Source organism: Ranitomeya imitator, chromosome 5 (assembly GCF_032444005.1).
Source record: "Ranitomeya imitator isolate aRanImi1 chromosome 5, aRanImi1.pri, whole genome shotgun sequence".
NCBI lineage: Eukaryota > Metazoa > Chordata > Amphibia > Anura > Dendrobatidae > Ranitomeya > Ranitomeya imitator.
Window position 1 is genome coordinate 350365892 of NC_091286.1, and position 23741 is coordinate 350389632.

At 44.6% G+C, this 23741-nt stretch overlaps 1 protein-coding gene across 1 annotated transcript in view; it reads right to left on the bottom strand.

Annotated features, from left to right (window-relative positions):
* LOC138637623 (dynein axonemal heavy chain 5-like) overlaps positions 1-23741 on the bottom strand; it is a 569265-nt gene that overhangs the window by 174389 nt on the left and 371135 nt on the right. The window contains exons 63-64 of the mRNA XM_069726456.1: positions 11648-11722; positions 11025-11195 (exon numbers count right to left, since the gene is read on the bottom strand). Coding sequence (XP_069582557.1) covers positions 11025-11195; positions 11648-11722 — 246 coding nt within the window. The remainder of the gene's footprint in view (positions 1-11024; positions 11196-11647; positions 11723-23741) is intronic.

The following is a 23741-nucleotide window of genomic DNA, read 5'->3' on the forward strand; positions in this document are numbered from 1 at the left end:
ACAACAGTACCCCCCCCTTGAGGAGGGGTCACCGAACCCTCACCAGAGCTCCCAGGCCGACCAGGATGAGCCGCATGAAAGGCATGAACAAGATCGGAAGCATGAACATCAGAGGCAAAAACCCAGGAATTATCTTCCTGAGCATAACCCTTCCATTTAACCAGATACTGGAGTTTCCGTCTAGAAACACGAGAATCCAAAATCTTCTCCACAATATACTCCAATTCCCCCTCCACCAAAACCGGGGCAGGAGGCTCAACAGATGGAACCATAGGTGCCACGTATCTCCGCAACAACGACCTATGGAATACATTATGTATGGAAAAGGAGTCTGGGAGGGTCAAACGAAAAGACACAGGATTGAGAACCTCAGAAATCCTATACGGACCAATAAAACGAGGTTTAAATTTAGGAGAGGAAACCTTCATAGGAATATGACGAGAAGATAACCAAACCAGATCCCCAACACGAAGTCGGGGACCCACACGGCGTCTGCGATTAGCGAAAAGTTGAGCTTTCTCCTGGGACAAGATCAAATTGTCCACTACCTGAGTCCAGATCTGCTGCAACCTATCCACCACAGAATCCACACCAGGACAGTCCGAAGACTCAACCTGTTCTGAAGAGAAACGAGGATGGAACCCAGAATTGCAAAAAAATGGAGAAACCAAGGTAGCCGAGCTGGCGAACTCAGCCAACGGCAAAAAGGACACCCAATCATCCTGGTCTGCAGAAACAAAACATCTCAGATATGTTTCCAAGGTCTGATTGGTTCGTTCGGTCTGGCCATTAGGCTGAGGATGGAAAGCCGAGGAAAAGGATAGGTCAATGCCCATCCTACCACAAAAGGCTCGCCAAAACCTTGAAACAAACTGGGAACCTCTGTCAGAAACAATATTCTCAGGAATGCCATGCAACCGAACCACATGCTGAAAGAACAAAGGTACCAAATCAGAGGAGGAAGGCAATTTAGCCAAGGGCACCAGATGGACCATTTTAGAAAAGCGATCACAGACCACCCAAATGACTGACATCTTTTGAGAAACGGGAAGGTCAGAAATGAAATCCATCGAAATATGTGTCCAAGGCCTCTTTGGGACCGGCAAGGGCAAAAGCAACCCACTGGCACGAGAACAGCAGGGCTTAGCCCTAGCACAAATCCCACAGGACTGCACAAAAGTACGTACATCCCGTGACAGAGATGGCCACCAGAAGGATCTAGCCACTAACTCTCTGGTACCAAAGATTCCAGGATGACCAGCCAACACCGAACAATGAAGTTCAGAGATAAGTTTATTAGTCCACCTATCAGGGACGAACAGTTTCTCTGCTGGACAACGATCAGGTTTATTCGCCTGAAATTTTTGCAGCACCCGCCGCAAATCAGGCGAGATGGCAGACACAATGACTCCTTCCTTGAGGATACCCGCTGGCTCAGATAAACCCGGAGAGTCGGGCACAAAACTCCTAGACAGAGCATCCGCCTTCACATTTTTAGAGCCCGGAAGGTACGAAATCACAAAGTCGAAGCGGGCAAAAAATAACGACCAACGGGCCTGTCTAGGATTCAAGCGCTTGGCAGACTCGAGATAAGTCAAGTTCTTATGATCAGTCAATACCACCACGCGATGCTTAGCTCCTTCAAGCCAATGACGCCACTCCTCGAATGCCCACTTCATGGCCAGCAACTCTCGATTGCCCACATCATTATTACGCTCAGCGGGCGAAAACTTCCTGGAAAAGAAAGCACATGGTTTCATCACTGAGCAATCAGAACCTCTCTGTGACAAAACCGCCCCTGCTCCAATCTCAGAAGCATCAACCTCGACCTGGAACGGAAGAGAAACATCTGGCTGACACAACACAGGGGCAGAACAAAAACGACGCTTCAACTCCTGAAAAGCTTCCACAGCAGCAGAAGACCAATTAACCAAATCAGCACCCTTCTTGGTCAAATCGGTCAATGGTTTGGCAATGCTAGAAAAATTACAGATGAAGCGACGATAAAAATTAGCAAAGCCCAGGAACTTTTGCAGACTTTTCAGAGATGTCGGCTGAATCCAATCCTGGATGGCTTGGACCTTAACTGGATCCATCTCGATAGTAGAAGGGGTAAAGATGAACCCCAAAAATGAAACTTTCTGCACACCGAAGAGACACTTTGATCCCTTCACAAACAAAGAGTTAGCACGCAGGACCTGAAAAACCATTCTGACCTGCTTCACATGAGACTCCCAATCATCTGAGAAGATCAAAATGTCATCCAAGTAAACAATCAGGAATTTATCCAGATACTCACGGAAGATGTCATGCATAAAAGACTGAAACACAGATGGAGCATTGGCAAGTCCGAACGGCATCACTAGATACTCAAAATGACCCTCGGGCGTATTGAATGCAGTTTTCCATTCATCTCCTTGCCTGATTCTCACCAGATTATACGCACCACGAAGATCTATCTTAGTGAACCAACTAGCCCCCTTAATCCGAGCAAACAAGTCAGATAACAATGGCAAGGGATACTGAAATTTAACAGTGATCTTATTAAGAAGGCGGTAATCAATACACGGTCTCAGCGAACCATCCTTCTTGGCTACAAAGAAGAACCCTGCTCCCAGTGGTGATGACGATGGGCGAATATGTCCCTTCTCCAGGGATTCCTTCACATAACTGCGCATAGCGGCGTGTTCGGGCACGGATAAATTAAATAATCGACCTTTAGGGAATTTACTACCAGGAATCAAATTGATAGCACAATCACAATCCCTATGCGGAGGTAGAGCATCGGACTTGGGCTCTTCAAATACATCCTGATAATCAGACAAGAACTCTGGGACCTCAGAAGGGGTGGATGACGAAATCGACAAAAATGGAACATCACCATGTACCCCCTGACAACCCCAGCTGGATACCGACATGGAATTCCAATCCAATACTGGATTATGGGTTTGTAGCCATGGCAACCCCAACACGACCACATCATGCAGATTATGCAACACCAGAAAGCGAATAACTTCCTGATGTGCAGGAGCCATGCACATGGTCAGCTGGGCCCAGTATTGAGGTTTATTCTTGGCCAAAGGTGTAGCATCAATTCCTCTCAATGGAATAGGACACCGCAAAGGCTCCAAGAAAAACCCACAACGTTTAGCATAATCCAAATCCATCAGATTCAGGGCAGCGCCCGAATCCACAAACGCCATGACAGAAAACGACGACAAAGAGCATATCAAGGTAATGGACAGAAGGAATTTGGACTGTACAGTACCAATGACGGCAGACCTAGCGGACCGCTTAGTGCGCTTAGGACAATCAGAAATAGCATGAGTGGAATCACCACAGTAGAAACACAGACCATTCAGACGTCTGTATTCCTGCCGTTCAACTCTAGTCATAGTCCTATCGCACTGCATAGGCTCAGGTTTAACCTCAGGCAGTACCGCCAAATGGTGCACAGATTTACGCTCGCGCAAGCGTCGACCGATCTGAATGGCCAAAGACAAAGACTCATTCAAACCAGCAGGCATAGGAAATCCCACCATGACATCCTTAAGAGCCTCAGAGAGACCCTTTCTGAACAAAGCTGCCAGCGCAGATTCATTCCACTGAGTGAGTACTGACCATTTCCTAAATTTCTGACAATATACTTCTATATCATCCTGACCCTGGCACAAAGCCAGCAAATTTTTCTCAGCCTGATCCACTGAATTAGGCTCATCGTACAGCAATCCGAGCGCCAGGAAAAACGCATCGACACTACTCAATGCAGGGTCTCCTGGCGCAAGAGAAAATGCCCAGTCTTGAGGGTCGCCGCGCAAAAAAGAAATAATAATCAAAACCTGTTGAATAGGATTACCAGAAGAATGAGGTTTCAAGGCCAGAAATAGCTTACAATTATTTTTGAAACTTAGAAACTTAGTTCTATCTCCAAAAAACAAATCAGGAATAGGAATTCTTGGTTCTAACATAGATTTCTGATCAATAGTATCTTGAATTTTTTGTACATTTATAACGAGATTATCCATTGAAGAGCACAGACCCTGAATATCCATGTCCACACCTGTGTCCAGAATCACCCAAATGTCTAGGGGAAGAAGAAGAAAAAAAAAATGAACACAGAGCTGAGGAAAAAAAAAAAAAATGATGTCAGAACTTTTTCTTTCCCTCTATTGAGAATCATTAGTTGGCTCCTTGTACTGTTATGTTTGCTAATGACAGGTGTTATGAAGGCAATCCAGAAACACAGTGTGCTTAGCGATCAGAGCGCACACAGTGATCTGACAAATACCCAAAAATACAAGAACGAGCTCTGAGACGTGGAAACTCTGTAGACTGCACACCTGATCCTATCCTAAACACAACTAAAAGCGGCTGTGGATTGCGCCTAACAACTACCTAGGCAACTCGGCACAGCCTAAGAAACTAGCTAGCCTGAAGATAGAAAAATAGGCCTGACTTGCCCCAGAGAAGTTCCCCAAAGGAAAAGGCAGCCCCCCACATATAATGACTGTGAGTAAGATGAAAAGACAAAACGTAGGGATGAAATAGATTCAGCAAAGTGGGGCCCGATATTCTAGGACAGAGCGAGGACAGTAAAGCGAACTTTGCAGTCTACAAAAAACCCTAAAGCAAAACCACGCAAAGGGGGCAAAAAAAAACCACCGTGCCGAACTAACGGCACGGTGGTACACCCTTTGCGTCTCAGAGCTTCCAGCAAAACAAAAGACAAGCTGGACAGAAAAAAAGCAACAAAAAAGCAAAAAGCACTTAGCTATACAGAGCAGCAGGTCACAGGAACAATCAGGAGAAGCTCAGATCCAACACTGAAACATTGACAAGGAGCAAGGATAGCAGCATCAGGCGGAGTTAAGTAATGAAGCAGTTAACGAGCTCACCAGAACACCTGAGGGAGGAGCTCAGAAGCTGCAGTACCACTTGTGACCACAGGAGTGAATTCAGCCACAGAATTCACAACAGAGGAGGGGTTGTCCTGGTGGTACGAGGCTGCAGGGCTGCGTTTCAACAAGATGTCGGCGGTCAAGTAGAAGAAAGAGTCCCCACTCTGCCCATTGCTAAATCTACGCATGCTCCGTCTCTGACATCCACTTTCCTAAAGCACATCGCTGGGAAATGAATGGGCAGAGGGTAGACTCTGCCAATTTAAATGGCCAAAGGGGGTCGTACAGTGGCGGAAATAAGAATTTGTTCCCTTGCTGATTTTGTAAGTTTGCCCACTGACAAAGACATTATTAAACTTAATCATGTTTACAAATAGAATGTTGATGTAATGTTTTATACAAATATTGTCAAAACTATGTACATGAATTTATTTATTTGCAAATCGATTGTATACCACTTTTTGTCTTTGGGTTTTTTTCTCTTTCCCTATTTTTTATTTTAATGTTTTAATAATTTGCATAATGACGATTTATTTATTTTAATTTTATGCTTTTGTATCTGGGTAGTTCAAGTTGTGGTGGTTTTCTATCGTTCTTTAGGAACTCCCAAAAAATGTATTTCACCACACATTCTGGAAAAGACATGAACAGTCTATAATTTTAAGGGTAGGTTAATTTTAACATTGAGAGACAGAATATCAAAAATAATTTTCAGAAAATTACATTGTATAAATAATAATAATAATAATAATAGTAATTTTATTTATATAGCGCCAACATATTCCGCAGCGCTTTACAAATTATAGAGGGGACTTGTACAGACAATAGACATTACAGCATAACAGAAATCACAGTTCAAAATAGATACCAAGAGGAATGAGGGCCCTGCTCGCAAACTTACAAACTATGAGGAAAAGGGGAGACACGAGAGGTGGATGGTAACAATTGCTTTAGTTATTCGGACCAGCCATAGTGTAAGGCTCGGGTGTTCATGTAAAGCTGCATGAACCAGTTAACTGCCTAAGTATGTAGCAGTACAGACACAGTGGGCTATTAACTGTATAAAGTGTATGAGAACATGATACGAGGAACATTTTTTTTTTTTATGATAGGCCACACAGGGATCATTAGGTTAATGTGTTGAGGCGGTAGGCCAATCTGAACAAATGAGTTTTTAGGGCACGCTTAAAACTGTGTGGATTGGGGATTAATCGTATTAACCTAGGTAGTGCATTCCAAACAATCGGCGCAGCACGTGTAAAGTCTTGGAGACGGGAATGGGAAGTTCTGATTATTGAGGATGCTAACCTGAGGTCATCAGCGGAGCGGAGGGCACGGGTAGGGTGGTAGACTGAGACCAGAGAGGAGATGTAGGGTGGTGCTGAGCCATGGAGAGCTTTGTGGATGAGGGTAGTAGTTTTGTACTGGATTCTGGAGTGGATGGGTAGCCAGTGTAATGACTGGCACAAGGTAGAGGCATCGGTGTAACGGTTGGTGAGGAATATGATCCTGGCTGTAGCATTCAGGACAGATTGGAGTGGGGAGAGTTTGGTAAGAGGGAGGCCGATTAGTAGAGAGTTACAATAGTCCAGACGAGAATGAATAAGTGAAACAGTAAGAGTTTTTGCAGAGTCGAAAGTAAGAAAAGGGCGAATTCTAGAAATGTTTTTGAGGTGCAGATAAGAAGAGCGAGCCAGTGATTGGATGTGGGGAATGAATGAAAGCTCGGAATCAAAGATGACCCCAAGGCAGTGGGCATGTTGCTTGGGAGCAATGGTGGAACCACACACGAAGATGGCAATGTCAGGCAAAGGTAGGTTAGTAGAGGGAGAAAACACGAGGAGTTCAGTTTTTGACAGGTTCAGTTTCAGATAGAGGGAGGACATGATGTTAGAGACAGCGGTAAGACAATCACTGGTGTTTTCGAAAAAGGTCGGCGTGATAACAGGAGAGGAGGTGTATAATTGGGTGTCGTCAGCATAGAGATGGTACTGGAAACCAAATCTACTGATTGTTTGTCCAATAGGGGCAGTATAACGATTTATTTATTTTAATTTTATGCTTTTGTATCTGGGTAGTTCAAGTCGTGGTGGTTTTCTATCATTCTTTAGGAACTCCCAAAAAATGTATTTCACCACACATTCTGGAAAAGACATGAACAGTCTATAATTTTAAGGGTAGGTTAATTTTAACATTGAGAGACAGAATATCAAAAATAATTTTCAGAAAATTACATTGTATAAATTATATAAATTGATTTGCATTGCAGTAGAAATAAGTATTTGATCCCTCAATCAAACAATACTTAATACTTGGTGGCAAAACCCTTATTGGCAAGCACATCAGTCAGATGTTTTTTGTAGTTGATGATGAGGTTTGTGCACTTGTCAGGAGGAATTTTGGTCCACTCCTCTTGGCAGATCAACTCTAAATCATTAAGATTTTGAGACTGTCGCTTGGCAACTCGGAGCTTCAACTCCCTCCATAAGATTTCTATGGGATTAAGTTCTGGAGACTGGCTAGACCACTCCATGACCTTAATGTGCTTATTTTTAAGCCACTCCTTTGTTGCCTTGGCTGTATGTTTGGGTCATTGTCTTGCTGGAAGACCCAGCCACAAACCATTTTTCATGTCCTGGCAGAGGGAAAGAGGTTGTTAGAGTCATAAAAGATCAGGAGCCCAAGCCCTAAAGTGCATGTCTCTCCATACAGTGGGAGAAATAAGTATTTGATCCTTTGCTGGTTTTGTAAGTTTGCCCACTGACAAAGACATGAACAGTCTATAATTTTAAGTGTAGGCTCATTTAAACATTGATAGATAGAATATCAAAAATTAAATCCAGAAAGTCACATTGTATAAATTATATAAATTTATTTGCATTTTGAAGTGAGAAATAAGTATTTCTTCACCTACTGCGATTTTTGCTGTTGGATTTCTTCCGCCACTCTGTGTCAGCTTTATCTTCCGTACCTCATCGACTACCTCTGTGCTAAGGTTTGTCAGTGGTAAAGTGACCCCCTTATCAAGGACATTAACCTTGTTGGCATCTGTCCCTGTCTCTTCTTTATCTGTCTTCTCAGAAGGTATAGCCTGACCTGCTTTTCTGCGGCTGCTGTGTCTCCAGCGATGACAGGAAGACTGGCCATTTGTACCCGGGTCAACCTTACTGCACTCTTTTTCCCTTGCGCCTGTATGGGAGTCACCACTACTCAGTCTGTCATCCTGGAACCAGCAGTCCCCACTTTAACAGGTGTCGAACCCCTTTCCTGGAACTAGCCTGTCTTCAAAAGTCACACTTTTGGTCACATCTGCCAAGTCCCAGAGTTGGTCAGACCCACACTTCCATCTGGTCATATTTTCTTGTATTGCCTTCCCCTTCTTGTCACTAAGTTGGGCCCATCCACAATTTCCCTTGGTCACGCCTAACTCGGGACTATCAACTGTAGGGGGCTCATTCTCCTCATTATTAGATCTTACACACATTATTTCTACAGACACCTCTCCCTTTATTCAGCAGTCCCACAGTACTTCCAAGTCCCGACCTATTACCACAGGATACCACAAGTCCGGGACTACACCCACCTCGTGGTACGTGGAAACCTCAGCCATGACAATATAAAGGCAGGCAATCATAAGACATTTACTGTCCTCACATTCGCCGCTTTCTTTCGACCCAGGCAACCTAGAGTGTTCTGGAGGGGCTCTTAGTAAGGACACTCCACTACCCGGGTCTATCAGTCCCATCACATGTTTTCCATCCAGGTAGATGGGACACAGTCGTGACACCTCATTGGCTGAGCACTCCACACTATAAAGTGGACCTGCACAGCAGGAATCTCGCTGTCCCTGGCTACAGACTAAAGGGACAACTGTATCACGTTTTTGGGCCACCACCCCTATTTGGGTCACTGCCCGTGTTTTGGACTCCACCACCTTTAGGGTCACTGCCCCTTTTGGGACTCCACCCCTTTTTGGGCAACCATCCCTGATTGGGTCTTCGCCCCATTTTGGGACTACACCCCCTTTTGGGCAACCATCTCTCCTTGGGGTGCACGCCGTGGACTCCCCATGCTCTCTCAGGCCCTCACCGCCTGTGCCTCAACAGTTACTCACAGCGTGGCTCCGCATCACTCTGCCCAGCTCTGTCCAGCTCCACAAGGCTCTGCACGGCTCTGCACAGCGAGGCTTTTCACTGTTCTGCAAGGCTCTGCACAGCTCTGCAAGGCTCTGCACCTCTCTGCACGGCTCTGTGGACCTCCAGACAGCTCTACGGACCTCTGGACGGCTCTACGGACCTCGGGATGGCTTTGTGGTTGCTCTTGGTCCTGGCATGATTATCTGAGCCACTGCAAATCTTCATAACCTAGCCAAGTTATCACCAGAAGCTTGTAATCTTTGTGGCCCCTCCGAGTCACTGTCAGCTGCTTGGAGTTCATGGACCCACCAATCTACAGCAAACACATGCTGTAGTCCTCCCAGGTACCTCCTGGACAGATGCCCGCAGTTTAGCATCAATTGTAGGGATCGTACTCACTCAAGTGCATCAGGAGGAAGACAGGTGGCACGTTCTTTTCAAAGTCCATATTTATTTATTTGCTTCATAACCCCGGAAGCACCAACAGAAAGAAAAAAGAGCCTTTAGGGCAGGCAGAAACAAAGCATCAGTGTCCATAGCACAGTCCTCTAGCTCCTCCGAGGGCTATGTTGGAGTTCCTGCTCTCCCAAGACACCAACAGCCACTAACTCACATGGCCAGGTCACATGACCCTGACCTCACACAGGTCCTGATATGATCCTGCTCCCTCAGGACTCTAGGCATACAGGTTGGGGTAATGTCCAGCGCTCAGGCTCGGGTAATGTTCAGCACTCAGGCTTGGTCTGGAGCCACATACACTGGAAGACTTCTCCCTCTCTGCACACAGACCATGGAGGTCTCCACACCTCCAGCCACAGCTCCTGTGCCAAACAACAGCCTCCATTACATAAACTGTAATCACACCCCCAGGGGAGGTATATGGGTAGCCAGACCCACCCATCTCTCATAGCCACCTGCAACCCGGACCCAGGTGCACTAAATGACATCTTAGCGCTCACGCGCACCAAAGCAAAATACCCTGGGTTGCATCGCAGGGAGCACCCATCTCTGCAACTCATACCTCCCATCGATTATATGGCCATTAGCCTCCTTATATAGTGTATATGTAGTAATCTTAGTTACTTTCTCATGTCTATGTAGTTCGCTTGTTTCTTTTGCAGTATTTATGTAGGCAGTAAGCTTGCTTCTGCTCCCATATCTATGCAGCAAGCTCCGTTCTGTTCCCATATCTATGTACCAGCCTTTTTTTAAAGACTGTTATCTCTGCTGCTTAAATGCAGGGGCCAGAGATAAGCAGGCCAAAGGTGAGCCACCGGAATTCGAGGGCCATTGCCCTGTGATTGTCCCCTAGACTAAAAAGTGCTAGCCAGGCCCTGGTGATAATGAATGAATAGGGAATGCTGGCAAACATGTTCTGGTCCCTATTAGTGATGAGCGAGTATACTCGTTGCTCGGGTTATCCTGAGCATGGTTGGGTGGTCTCCGAGTATTTGTTAGTGCTCGGAGATTTAGTTTTTGTAGACGCAGCTGCATGATTTATGGATGCTTGACAGCTTGAATACATGTGGGGATTACCTAGCAACCAGGCAACCCCCACATTTACTCAGGCTGACTAGCAGCCATAAATCATGTAGCTGCTTCGACAAAAACTAAATCTCCGAGCACTAACAAATACTCGGAGTCCACCTGAGCGAGCTCGGGAAAACCCGCGCAACAAGTATACTTGCTGATCACTAGTCCCTATACTTATTTTCTGTAAACCTTTAATTATCTTTCTATTATAAACTGCTTACAAAGTGGGATTGCAGTTTAGATTATAATCAATCCAAATAATTATTCTAGCGCCTTTTATACTGAGAATGGGTCTGACTGTGTCTGATTGTGTCTGATGGGTAATACAACGTTCATTACTGATGAGCTGGAAGTGAGGTGGAAAACACATAAACCCCATATGGAGGATGGTATAAGTAGGAAGAGCACTTTATAGGTCTTTTACATTACAAATATGTCCATAAATTCTTAATATTACCTGAAATACTTTGGTTATTTCTCTCAACGAAAATAGATAGTGCTGTCTGCCTGGTGTTGAGGAAATAACTAAGACTTTTTTCACAGATTCCAAAAGATGGCATGAGGCTTTCGCCAAGGATAAATGAAGATCTTCTTGTAGAGAGAGGCCATCTTTGTCACCCATATTTGCCTGCATATACAAAAATAACCAGTAGTGAATACACGTGTATATGATTCAAGGTGTGTGTTGTCAACAATATAATAATTAAAACAGAATTTTAATTGAACTAAATGATCATTTTCGGTCAACACATTCATGTAATCACTATTATTTTTGATACATCCGATTTTTTTCATGGCCCCATAGACTTGCATTGTTGATTTTGATTCAAAACTCAGAACAAAATCGAATACCTCTCTGATTTTTAGTGCGGAGAACTGGACAAAAACTGGACATGTGCGCAGCCCCTTAGAGTATCATAGGTACGAGTGTTATCCGTGAAAACCATAAAAGAAGAAACCTTAAAATTCAAAGCACTTAAAAAAAGAAACTGACATTAAAACAACCATGGGTGATAAATAAACATTTTTGTGAACACTCGAGAACTATTTAAGTAATGAAAGCAAAATATTAAAACTTACCTCCAGCACAGAGAAAATCACTTTCTGCAGCTGGGCACCTTCCAAATCCGGTAGGTGGAATATGGAAAAATGGCGCTAAGAAAAAATAACATTGTAAGGTTTATGTTAATGAAAACCCATGAGCTATGGTTAAGTTATGTTATTACTGAACAATTTAGGGGTTAATTGAACTGAATGAAATGTTCTTTAACCCCATCACGACCCCTGACATATAGGTAAGTCATTGGTTATATCCCTTCTTTTGATGCGGGCTCCGGCGCTGAGCCTGCATCTTTTCTGACATATAACAGCTGATTTGATCAGCTGTCATGTGTCCCTAATAGCTGCAGGTGGAATCCCGATCCACTTTTCGGCTGCTAAATGCCACTATCAGAGATTGACATGTTAACTTGAGCAAACTTTATGTGCGTCACAAACACTGCCCATCGGCGCCACTGCCACATGATCGCGGGGCACCGATTGGTTGGCATGATAGCTGGGGGTCTGCAGCAGAACCCCTTGCTTGTTACTGCAGATCTCCTATGAACGCCGGCCTTCATAGGAGATGATGATTTCTCCTACACATACAGTAGCATAATCGATCAGGTGATCTCAGCTTGAAAAATCTCCTTAGGGGACTATTGAAGCAAGAAGTAGAAAAAAATGTTTTAAAAAATAGTTAAAAAATGTAAAAAATATAGAAGTTCAAATCACTCCCCTTTTACCCTATTCAAAATGAAACAATGAAAAAAATTACACATATTTGGTATCGCTGAGTTCAGTATCTCCCGATCTATAAAAATGTAAAGTAAATTAATCAGAGTAATAAACGATATAATGAGAAAAAAATCAAAACTCCTGGATTACAATTTTTTGGTAGCCGCAATATTACAGTAAAATGCAATAACAAGCAATCAAAATATTCTTATCTACCCCAAAATGGTATCAATAAAAATATCAGCTTGGCGCACAAAAGTAAGCCCTCACACAGCCCCAGAACTAGAAAAATGGAGGCGCCAAGGGTCTCAGAAAAAGGCGTTTTTTGGGGGGTTTTTACACAAACTTTGGATTTTTTTTCTCCACTTAAAAAAAAGTATACATTTTTGGAATCTGTTTACTAACATAGAGAATCATAAAGGCAAGTCAGTTTTATCATTTAGTGAACATTGTAAATAAAAAAAAAAAAATTGTGGAATTGCACTTTCACCCCACTTGGAACTTTCTTCCCGTTTTCCAATACACGATATGGTAAAATCAATGGTGTCGTTCAAAAGTACAACTTGTCCCTCAAAAAAACAAGCCTTCACATGGCCATATTGATGGAAAAACATATAAAGTTATGGCTCTGGGAAGAAGGTCAGTAAAGAACGAAAACGGAAAATCCCAAGGTCGTGAAGGGGTTAATTCTACTGTACTGTTAGAGGTTTCAAATAATTTGTTATTTTAAGTGTTGTATTTAAAGGGAACGTGTAATTAGAAAATCGTTATGGTTTGAAGGGAACCTGTCACCAGGTTTGGCCGATACGATACAGCCACTACCTTTCAGGGCTGATACACAGTATTCTATAATGCTGTATGTCTGCCCCCAACCCAACCTGTGAGAAAGAAAAATAACTTGTATTATACTCACCTGCGAAGGCCGTCCGGTCTGAGGGATGTCGCTCTTCTTGGTCCGGCACCTCCCATCTTCTTGCGATGCCATCCTCCTTCTTGGTTCATGTGAATGATGCGTCCCTGGTTTGTGTGGATCATGCAGGGATGCGTCATCTACAAGAACCAAGCAGGAGGGCGGCATCGCAAAAACATGGGAGGTGCTGGACCAAGAAGAGTAACATCCCTCGGACCGGACCGCCCGCAGGTGAGTATAATACAAGTTATTTTTCTTTCTTACAGGTTGGGTTAGGGGCAGATATACAGCATTATAGAATGCTGTATATCAGCCCTGAAAGGTAGTGGCTGTAACTCGTACCGGCCAAACCTGGTGACAGGTTCCCTTTAAATAAGGTGTTTATGCTAAATGCATTTTTATAATATCTTCTTATTTATATAATTATATTGTAAAAAAAAAGTAGGAATCTTACAATTTTTACTTTATCTAATAGGCCTTGTATTAAACTCACACATTCTGATGCTTGCAGAAGACTTTTCAACAGTTTCATTATCATCACAGACAGGATTTCAATGGAATATAACACCTCTATGTTTGTTAGATACCACAGGATCGAACATTTACAATTAGGTGCTGGTACAGCTCATCTTCTATCCCTTTTTCCTGAATGGACCATGCTCATTAAATATTTCAATAAAACTCAAAAGCATCTCAGACTATTGCTGTTGAAGTCCATATACAGGTGCATCTCAAAAAATTAGAATAACATCAAAAAGTTAATTTATTTCAGTTCATCAATACAAAAAGTTAAACTCATATTATATAGATTCATTATTTCAAGTATTTATTTCTGTTAATGTTGATGATTATGGCTTACAGCCATTGAAAACCCAAAAGTCATTATCTTCACACGAGACCTCAAGTGTTATGGCTGGCAATCAGGCAACACAGTGTGCAGTAATCAGCGCACATACAGAGATCTGGCAATAACCAAAAACAATAGGACGAGCTCTGAGACGTGGAATCTCTGTAGACTGCAGTACCTGATCTATCCTCACACAACTATAAGCAGCAGTGGATTGCGCCTATAACTACCTATGCAACTCGGCACTGCCTGAGGAGCTGACTAGCCTGAAGATAGAAATACAAGCCTGACTTACCTCAGAGAAATACCCCAAAGGAATAGGCAGCCCCCCACATATAATGACTGTTAGCAAGATGAAAAGACAAACGTAGGAATGAAATAGATTCAGCAAAGTGAGGCCCGATATTCTAGACAGAGCGAGGATAGCAAAGAGAACTATGCAGTCTACAAAAAACCCTAAAACGAAAACCACGCAAAGGGGCAAAAAGACCCACCGTGCCGAACTAACAGCACGGCGGTGCACCCCTTTGCTTCTCAGAGCTTCCAGCAAAAGTTAATAGCAAGCTGGACAGAAAAAACAGAAAACAAACTAGAAGCACTTATCTAGCAGAGCAGCAGGCCCAAGGAAAGATGCAGTAGCTCAGATCCAACACTGGAACATTGACAAGGAGCAAGGAAGACAGACTCAGGTGGAGCTAAATAGCAAGGCAGCCAACGAGCTCACCAAAACACCTGAGGGAGGAAGCCCAGAGACTGCAATACCACTTGTGACCACAGAAGTGAACTCAGCCACAGAATTCACAACAGTACCCCCCCCTTGAGGAGGGGTCACCGAACCCTCACCAGAACCCCCAGGCCGACCAGGATGAGCCACATGAAAGGCACGAACAAGATCTGGGGCATGGACATCAGAGGCAAAAACCCAGGAATTATCTTCCTGAGCATAACCCTTCCATTTGACCAGATACTGGAGTTTCCGTCTAGAGACACGAGAATCCAAAATCTTCTCCACAATATACTCCAATTCCCCCTCCACCAAAACAGGGGCAGGAGGCTCCACAGATGGAACCATAGGTGCCACGTATCTCCTCAACAACGACCTATGGAATACATTATGTATGGAAAAGGAGTCTGGGAGGGTCAGACGAAAAGACACCGGATTGAGAATCTCAGAAATCCTATACGGACCAATAAAACGAGGTTTAAATTTAGGAGAGGAAACCTTCATAGGAATATGACGAGAAGATAACCAAACCAGATCCCCAACACGAAGTCGGGGTCCCACACGGCGTCTGCGATTAGCGAAAAGCTGAGCCTTCTCCTGGGACAAGGTCAAATTGTCCACCACCTGAGTCCAGATCTGCTGCAACCTGTCCACCACAGAATCCACACCAGGACAGTCCGAAGACTCAACCTGTCCTGAAGAGAAACGAGGATGGAACCCAGAATTGCAGAAAAATGGAGAGACCAAGGTAGCCGAGCTGGCCCGATTATTAAGGGCGAACTCAGCCAACGGCAAAAATGACACCCAATCATCCTGGTCAGCGGAAACAAAACATCTCAGATATGTTTCCAAGGTCTGATTGGTTCGTTCGGTCTGGCCATTAGTCTGAGGATGGAAGGCCGAGGAGAAAGATAGGTCAATGCCCATCCTACCACAAAAGGCTCGCCAGAACCTCGAGACAAACTGGGAACCTCTGTCAGAAACAATATTCTCAGGAATGCCATGTAAACGAACCACATGCTGGAAGAACAAAGGCACCAAATCAGAGGAGGAAGGCAATTTAACCAAGGGCACCAGATGGACCATTTTAGAAAAGCGATCACAGACCACCCAAATGACCGACATTTTTTGAGAAACGGGAAGGTCAGAAATGAAATCCATCGAAATATGTGTCCAAGGCCTCTTCGGGACCGGCAAGGGCAAAAGCAACCCACTGGCACGTGAACAGCAGGGCTTAGCCCTAGCACAAATTCCACAGGACTGCACAAAAGCACGCACATCCCGTGACAGAGATGGCCACCAGAAGGATCTAGCAACCAACTCCCTGGTACCAAAGATTCCTGGATGACCGGCCAGCACCGAACAATGAAGTTCAGAGATAACTTTACTAGTCCACCTATCAGGGACGAACAGTTTCTCGGCCGGACAACGATCAGGTTTATTAGCCTGAAATTTCTGCAACACTCTCCGCAAATCAGGGGAGATGGCAGACACAATGACTCCTTCCTTGAGGATACTCGCCGGCTCAGATAACCCCGGAGAGTCGGGCACAAAACTCCTAGACAGAGCATCCGCCTTCACATTTTTAGAGCCCGGAAGGTATGAAATCACAAAATCAAAACGAGCAAAAAATAACGACCAACGGGCCTGTCTAGGATTCAAGCGCTTGGCAGACTCAAGATAAGTAAGGTTCTTATGATCAGTCAAAACCACCACGCGATGCTTAGCACCCTCAAGCCAATGACGCCACTCCTCGAATGCCCACTTCATGGCCAGCAACTCTCGGTTGCCCACATCATAATTACGCTCAGCAGCAGAAAATTTCCTGGAAAAGAAAGCACATGGTTTGAACACTGAGCAACCAGAACCTCTCTGTGACAAAACCGCCCCTGCACCAATCTCAGAAGCATCAACCTCGACCTGGAACGGAAGAGAAACATCAGGTTGACACAACACAGGGGCACAGCAAAAACGACGCTTCAACTCCTGAAAAGCTTCCACGGCAGCAGAAGACCAATTAACCAAATCAGCACCCTTCTTGGTCAAATCGGTCAATGGTCTGGCAATGCTAGAAAAATTACAGATGAAGCGACGATAAAAATTAGCAAAGCCCAGGAATTTCTGCAGACTTTTTAGAGATGTCGGCTGAGTCCAATCCTGGATGGCCTGAACCTTAACCGGATCCATCTCGATAGTAGAAGGGGAAAAGATGAACCCCAAAAATGAAACTTTCTGCACACCGAAGAGACACTTTGATCCCTTCACGAACAAGGAATTAGCACGCAGTACCTGGAAAACCATTCTGACTTGCTTCACATGAGACTCCCAATCATCTGAGAAGATCAAAATGTCATCCAAGTAAACAATCAAGAATTTATCCAGATACTCACGGAAAATGTCATGCATAAAAGACTGAAAAACAGATGGAGCATTGGCAAGTCCGAACGGCATCACCAGATACTCAAAATGACCCTCGGGCGTATTAAATGCCGTTTTCCATTCATCTCCCTGCCTGATTCTCACCAGATTATACGCACCACGAAGATCTATCTTGGTGAACCAACTAGCCCCCTTAATCCGAGCAAACAAGTCAGAAATCAATGGCAAGGGATACTGAAACTTAACAGTGATCTTATTAAGAAGGCGGTAATCAATACACGGTCTTAGCGAACCATCCTTCTTGGCTACAAAAAAGAACCCTGCTCCCAATGGTGACGACGATGGGCGAATATGTCCCTTCTCCAGGGACTCCTTCACATAACTGCGCATAGCGGTGTGTTCAGGTACGGACAAATTAAATAAACGACCCTTAGGGAATTTACTACCAGGAATCAAATCGATAGCACAATCACAATTCCTATGCGGAGGTAGGGCATCAGACTTGGACTCTTCAAATACATCCTGAAAGTCCGACAAGAACTCTGGGATGTCAGAAGGAATGGATGACGAAATAGACAAAAATGGAACATCACCATGTACTCCCTGACAACCCCAGCTGGTTACCGACATAGAGTTCCAATCCAATACTGGATTATGGGTTTGTAGCCATGGCAACCCCAACACGACCACATCATGCAAATTATGCAGTACCAGAAAGCGAATAACTTCCTGATGTGCAGGAGCCATGCACATGGTCAGCTGGGCCCAGTACTGAGGCTTATTCTTGGCCAAAGGTGTAGCATCAATTCCTCTCAACGGAATAGGACACCGCAAAGGCTCCAAGAAAAATCCACAACGTTTAGCATAATCCAAATCCATCAGATTCAGGGCAGCGCCTGAATCCACAAACGCCATGACAGAATACGATGACAAAGAGCACATTAAGGTAATGGACAAAAGGAATTTGGACTGTACAATACCAATAACGGCAGAGCTATCGAACCGCCTAGTGCGTTTAGGACAATTAGAAATAGCATGAGTAGAATCACCACAGTAGAAACACAGCCTGTTCAGACGTCTGTGTTCTTGCCGTTCTACTTTAGTCATAGTCCTGTCGCACTGCATAGGCTCAGGTTTACTCTCAGACAATACCGCCAGATGGTGCACAGATTTACGCTCGCGCAAGCGACGACCGATCTGAATGGCCAAGGACATAGACTCATTCAAACCAGCAGGCATAGGAAATCCCACCATTACATCCTTAAGAGCTTCAGAGAGACCCTTTCTGAACAAAGCCGCTAGTGCAGATTCATTCCACAGAGTGAGTACTGACCACTTTCTAAATTTCTGACAATATACTTCTACATCATCCTGACCCTGGCATAAAGCCAGCAGATTTTTCTCAGCCTGATCCACTGAATTAGGCTCATCGTAAAGCAATCCCAGCGCCTGGAAAAATGCATCAACATTACTCAATGCAGAATCTCCTGGTGCAAGAGAAAACGCCCAGTCCTGTGGGTCGCCGCGCAAAAAAGAAATAATAATCAAAACCTGTTGAATAGGATTACCAGAAGAATGAGGTTTCAAGGCCAAAAATAGCTTACAATTATTTCTGAAGCTCAGGAACTTAGTTCTGTCACCAAAAAACAAATCAGGAATCGGAATTCTTGGTTCTAGCATCGATTTCTGATCAATAGTATCTTGAATCTTTTGTACATTTACAACGAGATTATCCATTGAGGAGCACAGAGCCTGAATATCCATGTCCACAGCTGTGTCCTGAAGCACTCTAATGTCTAGGGGAAAAAAAAGACTGAAGACAGAGCTAAGAAAAAAAAATGATGTCAGGATTTCTTTTTTCCCTCTATTGGGAATCATTGGTGTGGCTCCTTGTACTGTTATGGCTGGCAATCAGGCAACACAGCGTGCAGTAATCAGCGCACATACAGAGATCTGGCAATAACCAAAAACAATAGGACGAGCTCTGAGACGTGGAATCTCTGTAGACTGCAGTACCTGATCTATCCTCACACAACTATAAGCAGCAGTGGATTGCGCCTATAACTACCTATGCAACTCGGCACTGCCTGAGGAGCTGACTAGCCTGAAGATAGAAATACAAGCCTGACTTACCTCAGAGAAATACCCCAAAGGAATAGGCAGCCCCCCACATATAATGACTGTTAGCAAGATGAAAAGACAAACGTAGGAATGAAATAGATTCAGCAAAGTGAGGCCCGATATTCTAGACAGAGCGAGGATAGCAAAGAGAACTATGCAGTCTACAAAAAACCCTAAAACGAAAACCACGCAAAGGGGCAAAAAGACCCACCGTGCCGAACTAACAGCACGGCGGTGCACCCCTTTGCTTCTCAGAGCTTCCAGCAAAAGTTAATAGCAAGCTGGACAGAAAAAACAGAAAACAAACTAGAAGCACTTATCTAGCAGAGCAGCAGGCCCAAGGAAAGATGCAGTAGCTCAGATCCAACACTGGAACATTGACAAGGAGCAAGGAAGACAGACTCAGGTGGAGCTAAATAGCAAGGCAGCCAACGAGCTCACCAAAACACCTGAGGGAGGAAGCCCAGAGACTGCAATACCACTTGTGACCACAGAAGTGAACTCAGCCACAGAATTCACAACACTCAAGTAGCTTGGATTGTTTGTCTCTCCACTCTTCCTCCAGACTCTGGGACCTTGAATTCCAAGGTCTAGTGTGAGTTTTCCACAATCAGAGATGGTTTGAGGAGCCATGTCATCTGCTGGTGTAGGTCCACTGTGTTTTATGAAGACCAAAGTCAGCACAGCCATCTACAAGGAAATTTTGGAGCACTTCATACTTCCCTCTGCCGACAAGCTTTTCGGAGATGGAAATTTTGTTGTCCAGCAGGACTTGGCCCCTGTCCACACAGCCAAAAGTACCAATACCTGGTTTAAAAACAACAGTATCACTGTACTTGATTGGTAAGCAAACTCGCCTGACCTTAATCCCAGAGAGAATCTATGGGGTATTTGTTGTGAATTCTGTTGTCGGGCTCCCTCCTGTGGTCATGAATGGTACTTCGGCTGGTTCTGTCCATGGACTTCCTCTGGTGGGTGTTTCTGAGTTTCCTTCCACAGGTGACGAGGTTAATTCGTTAGCTGCTGCTCTATTTAACTCCACTTAGATCTTTGCTCCATGCCACCTGTCAATGTTCCAGTATTGGTCTAGTTCACTCCTGGATCGTTCTTGTGACCTGTCTTCCCAGCAGACGCTAAGTTCCAGCTTGTATTTCTTTGGTTTGCTATTTTTCTGTCCAGCTTGCTATTTTTATTGTTGTCTTGCTTGCTGGAAGCTCTGGGACGCAGAGGGAGCGCCTCCGCACCGTGAGTCGGTGCGGAGGGTCTTTTTGCGCCCTCTGCGTGGTCTTTTTGTAGGTTTTTGTGCTGACCGCAAAGTAACCTTTCCTATCCTCGGTCTGTTCAGTAAGTCGGGCCTCACTTTGCTAAATCTATTTCATCTCTGTATTTGTATTTTCATCTTTACTCACAGTCATTATATGTGGGGGGCTGCCTTTTCCTTTGGGGAATTTCTCTGAGGCAAGGTAGGCTTTATTTTTCTATCTTCAGGGCTAGCTAGTTCCTTAGGCTGTGCCGAGTTGCATAGGGAGCGTTAGGCGCAATCCACGGCTATTTCTAGTGTGTTTGATAGGATTAGGGATTGCGGTCAGCAGAGTTCCGACGTCCCAGAGCTCGTCCTTTATTATCAGTAACTATCAGGTCATTCCGTGTGCTCTTAACCACCAGGTCCATTATTGTCCTGACCACCAGGTCATAACAGTACAGGTGGCCCAAAGTACTAATGCATCTCAATAGAGGGATAAGAGAAGTTCTGAGACAATTTTTTTTTCTTTGCAGTGTGTTTTGTCTCCCTTTTCCCCTTTATCTCTGGGTGGTTCAGGACACAGGTGTAAACATGGACATTCAAGGTCTGTCCTCTTGGATGGATAATCTCACTACAAGGGTACAAAACATTCAAGATTTTGTGGTTCAGAATCCGATGTCAGAGCCTAGGATTCCAATTCCTGATTTGTTTTTTGGTGATAGATCTAAGTTCTTGAATTTCAAAAATAATTGTAAATTGTTTCTTGCCTTGAAACCTCGCTCCTCAGGTGACCCTGTTCAACAAGTAAAGATCATTATTTCTTTGTTACGTGGTGACCCTCAAGACTGGGCATTTTCCCTTGCGCCAGGAGATCCGGCATTGCGTGATGTTGATGCGTTTTTCCTGGCGCTTGGATTGCTTTATGACGAACCTAATTCAGTGGATCAGGCAGAGAAAATCTTGCTGGCTCTGTGTCAGGGTCAAGATGAAGCGGAGATATATTGTCAGAAGTTTAGAAAGTGGTCTGTGCTCACTCAGTGGAATGAATGTGCCCTGGCAGCAATCTTCAGAAAGGGTCTCTCTGAAGCCCTTAAGGATGTCATGGTGGGATTTCCCATGCCTGCTGGTCTGAATGAGTCTATGTCCTTGGCCATTCAGATCGATCGACGCTTGCGTGAGCGTAAAGCTGTGCACCATTTGGCGGTACTATCTGAGCATGGGCCTGAGCCTATGCAATGTGATAGGACTTTGACTAGAGCTGAACGGCAAGAACACAGACGTCGGAATGGGCTGTGTTTTTACTGTGGTGATTCCACTCATGCTATCTCCGATTGTCCTAAGCGCACTAAGCGGTTCGCTAGGTCTGCCACCATTGGTACGGTACAGTCTAAATTTCTATTGTCCGTTACTCTGATTTGCTCTTTGTCATTCTGTTATGGCATTTGTGGATTCAGGCGCTGCCCTGAATTTGATGGACTTGGAGTATGCTAGGCGCTGTGGTTTTTTCTTGGAGCCCTTGCAGTATCCTATTCCATTGAGAGGAATTGATGCTACGCCTTGGGCCAAGAATAAGCCTCAGTACTGGACCCAATTGACCATGTGCATGGCTCCTGCACATCAGGAGGATATCCGCTTTCTGGTGTTGCATAATCTGCATGATGTGGTCGTTTTGGGGTTGCCATGGCTACAGGTTCATAATCCAGTATTGGACTGGAAATCTATGTCTGTGTCCAGCTGGGGTTGCCAGGGGGTACATGGTGATGTTCCATTTTTGTCTATTTCGTCTTCCACTCCTTCTGAAGTTCCAGAGTTTTTGTCGGATTATCGGGATGTATATGATGAGCCCAAATCCAGTGCCCTACCTCCTCATAGGGATTGCGATTGTGCAATTAATTTGATTCCTGGTAGTAAGGTTCCAAAGGGCCAATTGTTCAATTTATCTGTGCCAGAACACGCCGCTATGCGGAGTTATATAAAGGAATCCTTGGAGAAAGGCCATATTCGCCCGTCGTCATCACCGTTAGGAGCAGGGTTCTTTTTTGTGGCCAAGAAGGATGGTTCTTTGAGACCTTGTATTGATTACCGCCTTCTTAATAAAATTACAGTCAAATTTCAGTATCCTTTGCCGTTGCTGTCTGATTTGTTTGCTCGTATTAAAGGGGCTAGTTGGTTCACCAAGATAGATCTTCGAGGGGCGTATAATCTTGTGCGTATTAAACAAGGTGATGAATGGAAAACCGCATTTAATACGCCCGAGGGCCATTTTGAGTACCTGGTTATGCCATTCGGGCTTCCCAATGCTCCATCAGTATTTCAGTCCTTTATGCATGACCTCTTCCGAGAGTACCTGGATAAATTCCTGATTGTGTATTTGGATGATATTTTGGTCTTTTCGGATGATTGGGAGTCTCATGTGAAGCAGGTCAGAATGGTGTTCCAGGTCCTTCGTGCGAATTCCTTGTTTGTGAAGGGGTCAAAGTGTCTCTTTGGAGTTCAGAAGGTTTCATTTTTGGGGTTCATTTTTTCCCCTTCTACTATCGAGATGGACCCTGTTAAAGTCCAGGCTATTTACGATTGGACTCAGCCGACATCTGTGAAGAGCCTGCAAAAGTTCCTGGGCTTTGCTAATTTTTATCGGCGCTTCATCGCTAATTTTTCTACTGTTGCTAAACCGTTGACTGATTTGACCAAGAAGGGTGCTGATGTGGTCAATTGGTCCTCTGCAGCTGTAGAGGCTTTTCAGGAGTTGAAGCGTCGTTTTTCTTCTGCCCCCGTGTTGTGCCAGCCAGATGTTTCGCTCCCGTTTCAGGTTGAGGTTGATGCTTCTGAGATTGGAGCAGGGGCTGTTTTGTCGCAAAGAAGTTCTGATGGCTCGGTGATGAAGCCATGTGCTTTCTTTTCTAGAAAGTTTTCGCCTGCTGAGCGTAATTATGATGTTGGTAATCGAGAGTTGTTGGCCATGAAGTGGGCATTCGAGGAGTGGTGACATTGGCTTGAAGGAGCCAAGCATCGCGTGGTGGTCTTGACAGATCACAAGAATTTGACTTATCTTGAGCCTGCCAAACGGTTGAATCCGAGACAGGCTCGATGGTCGTTATTTTTCTCCCGTTTTGATTTTGTGGTTTCGTACCTTCCGGGCTCTAAGAATGTGAAGGCTGATGCCGTGTCAAGGAG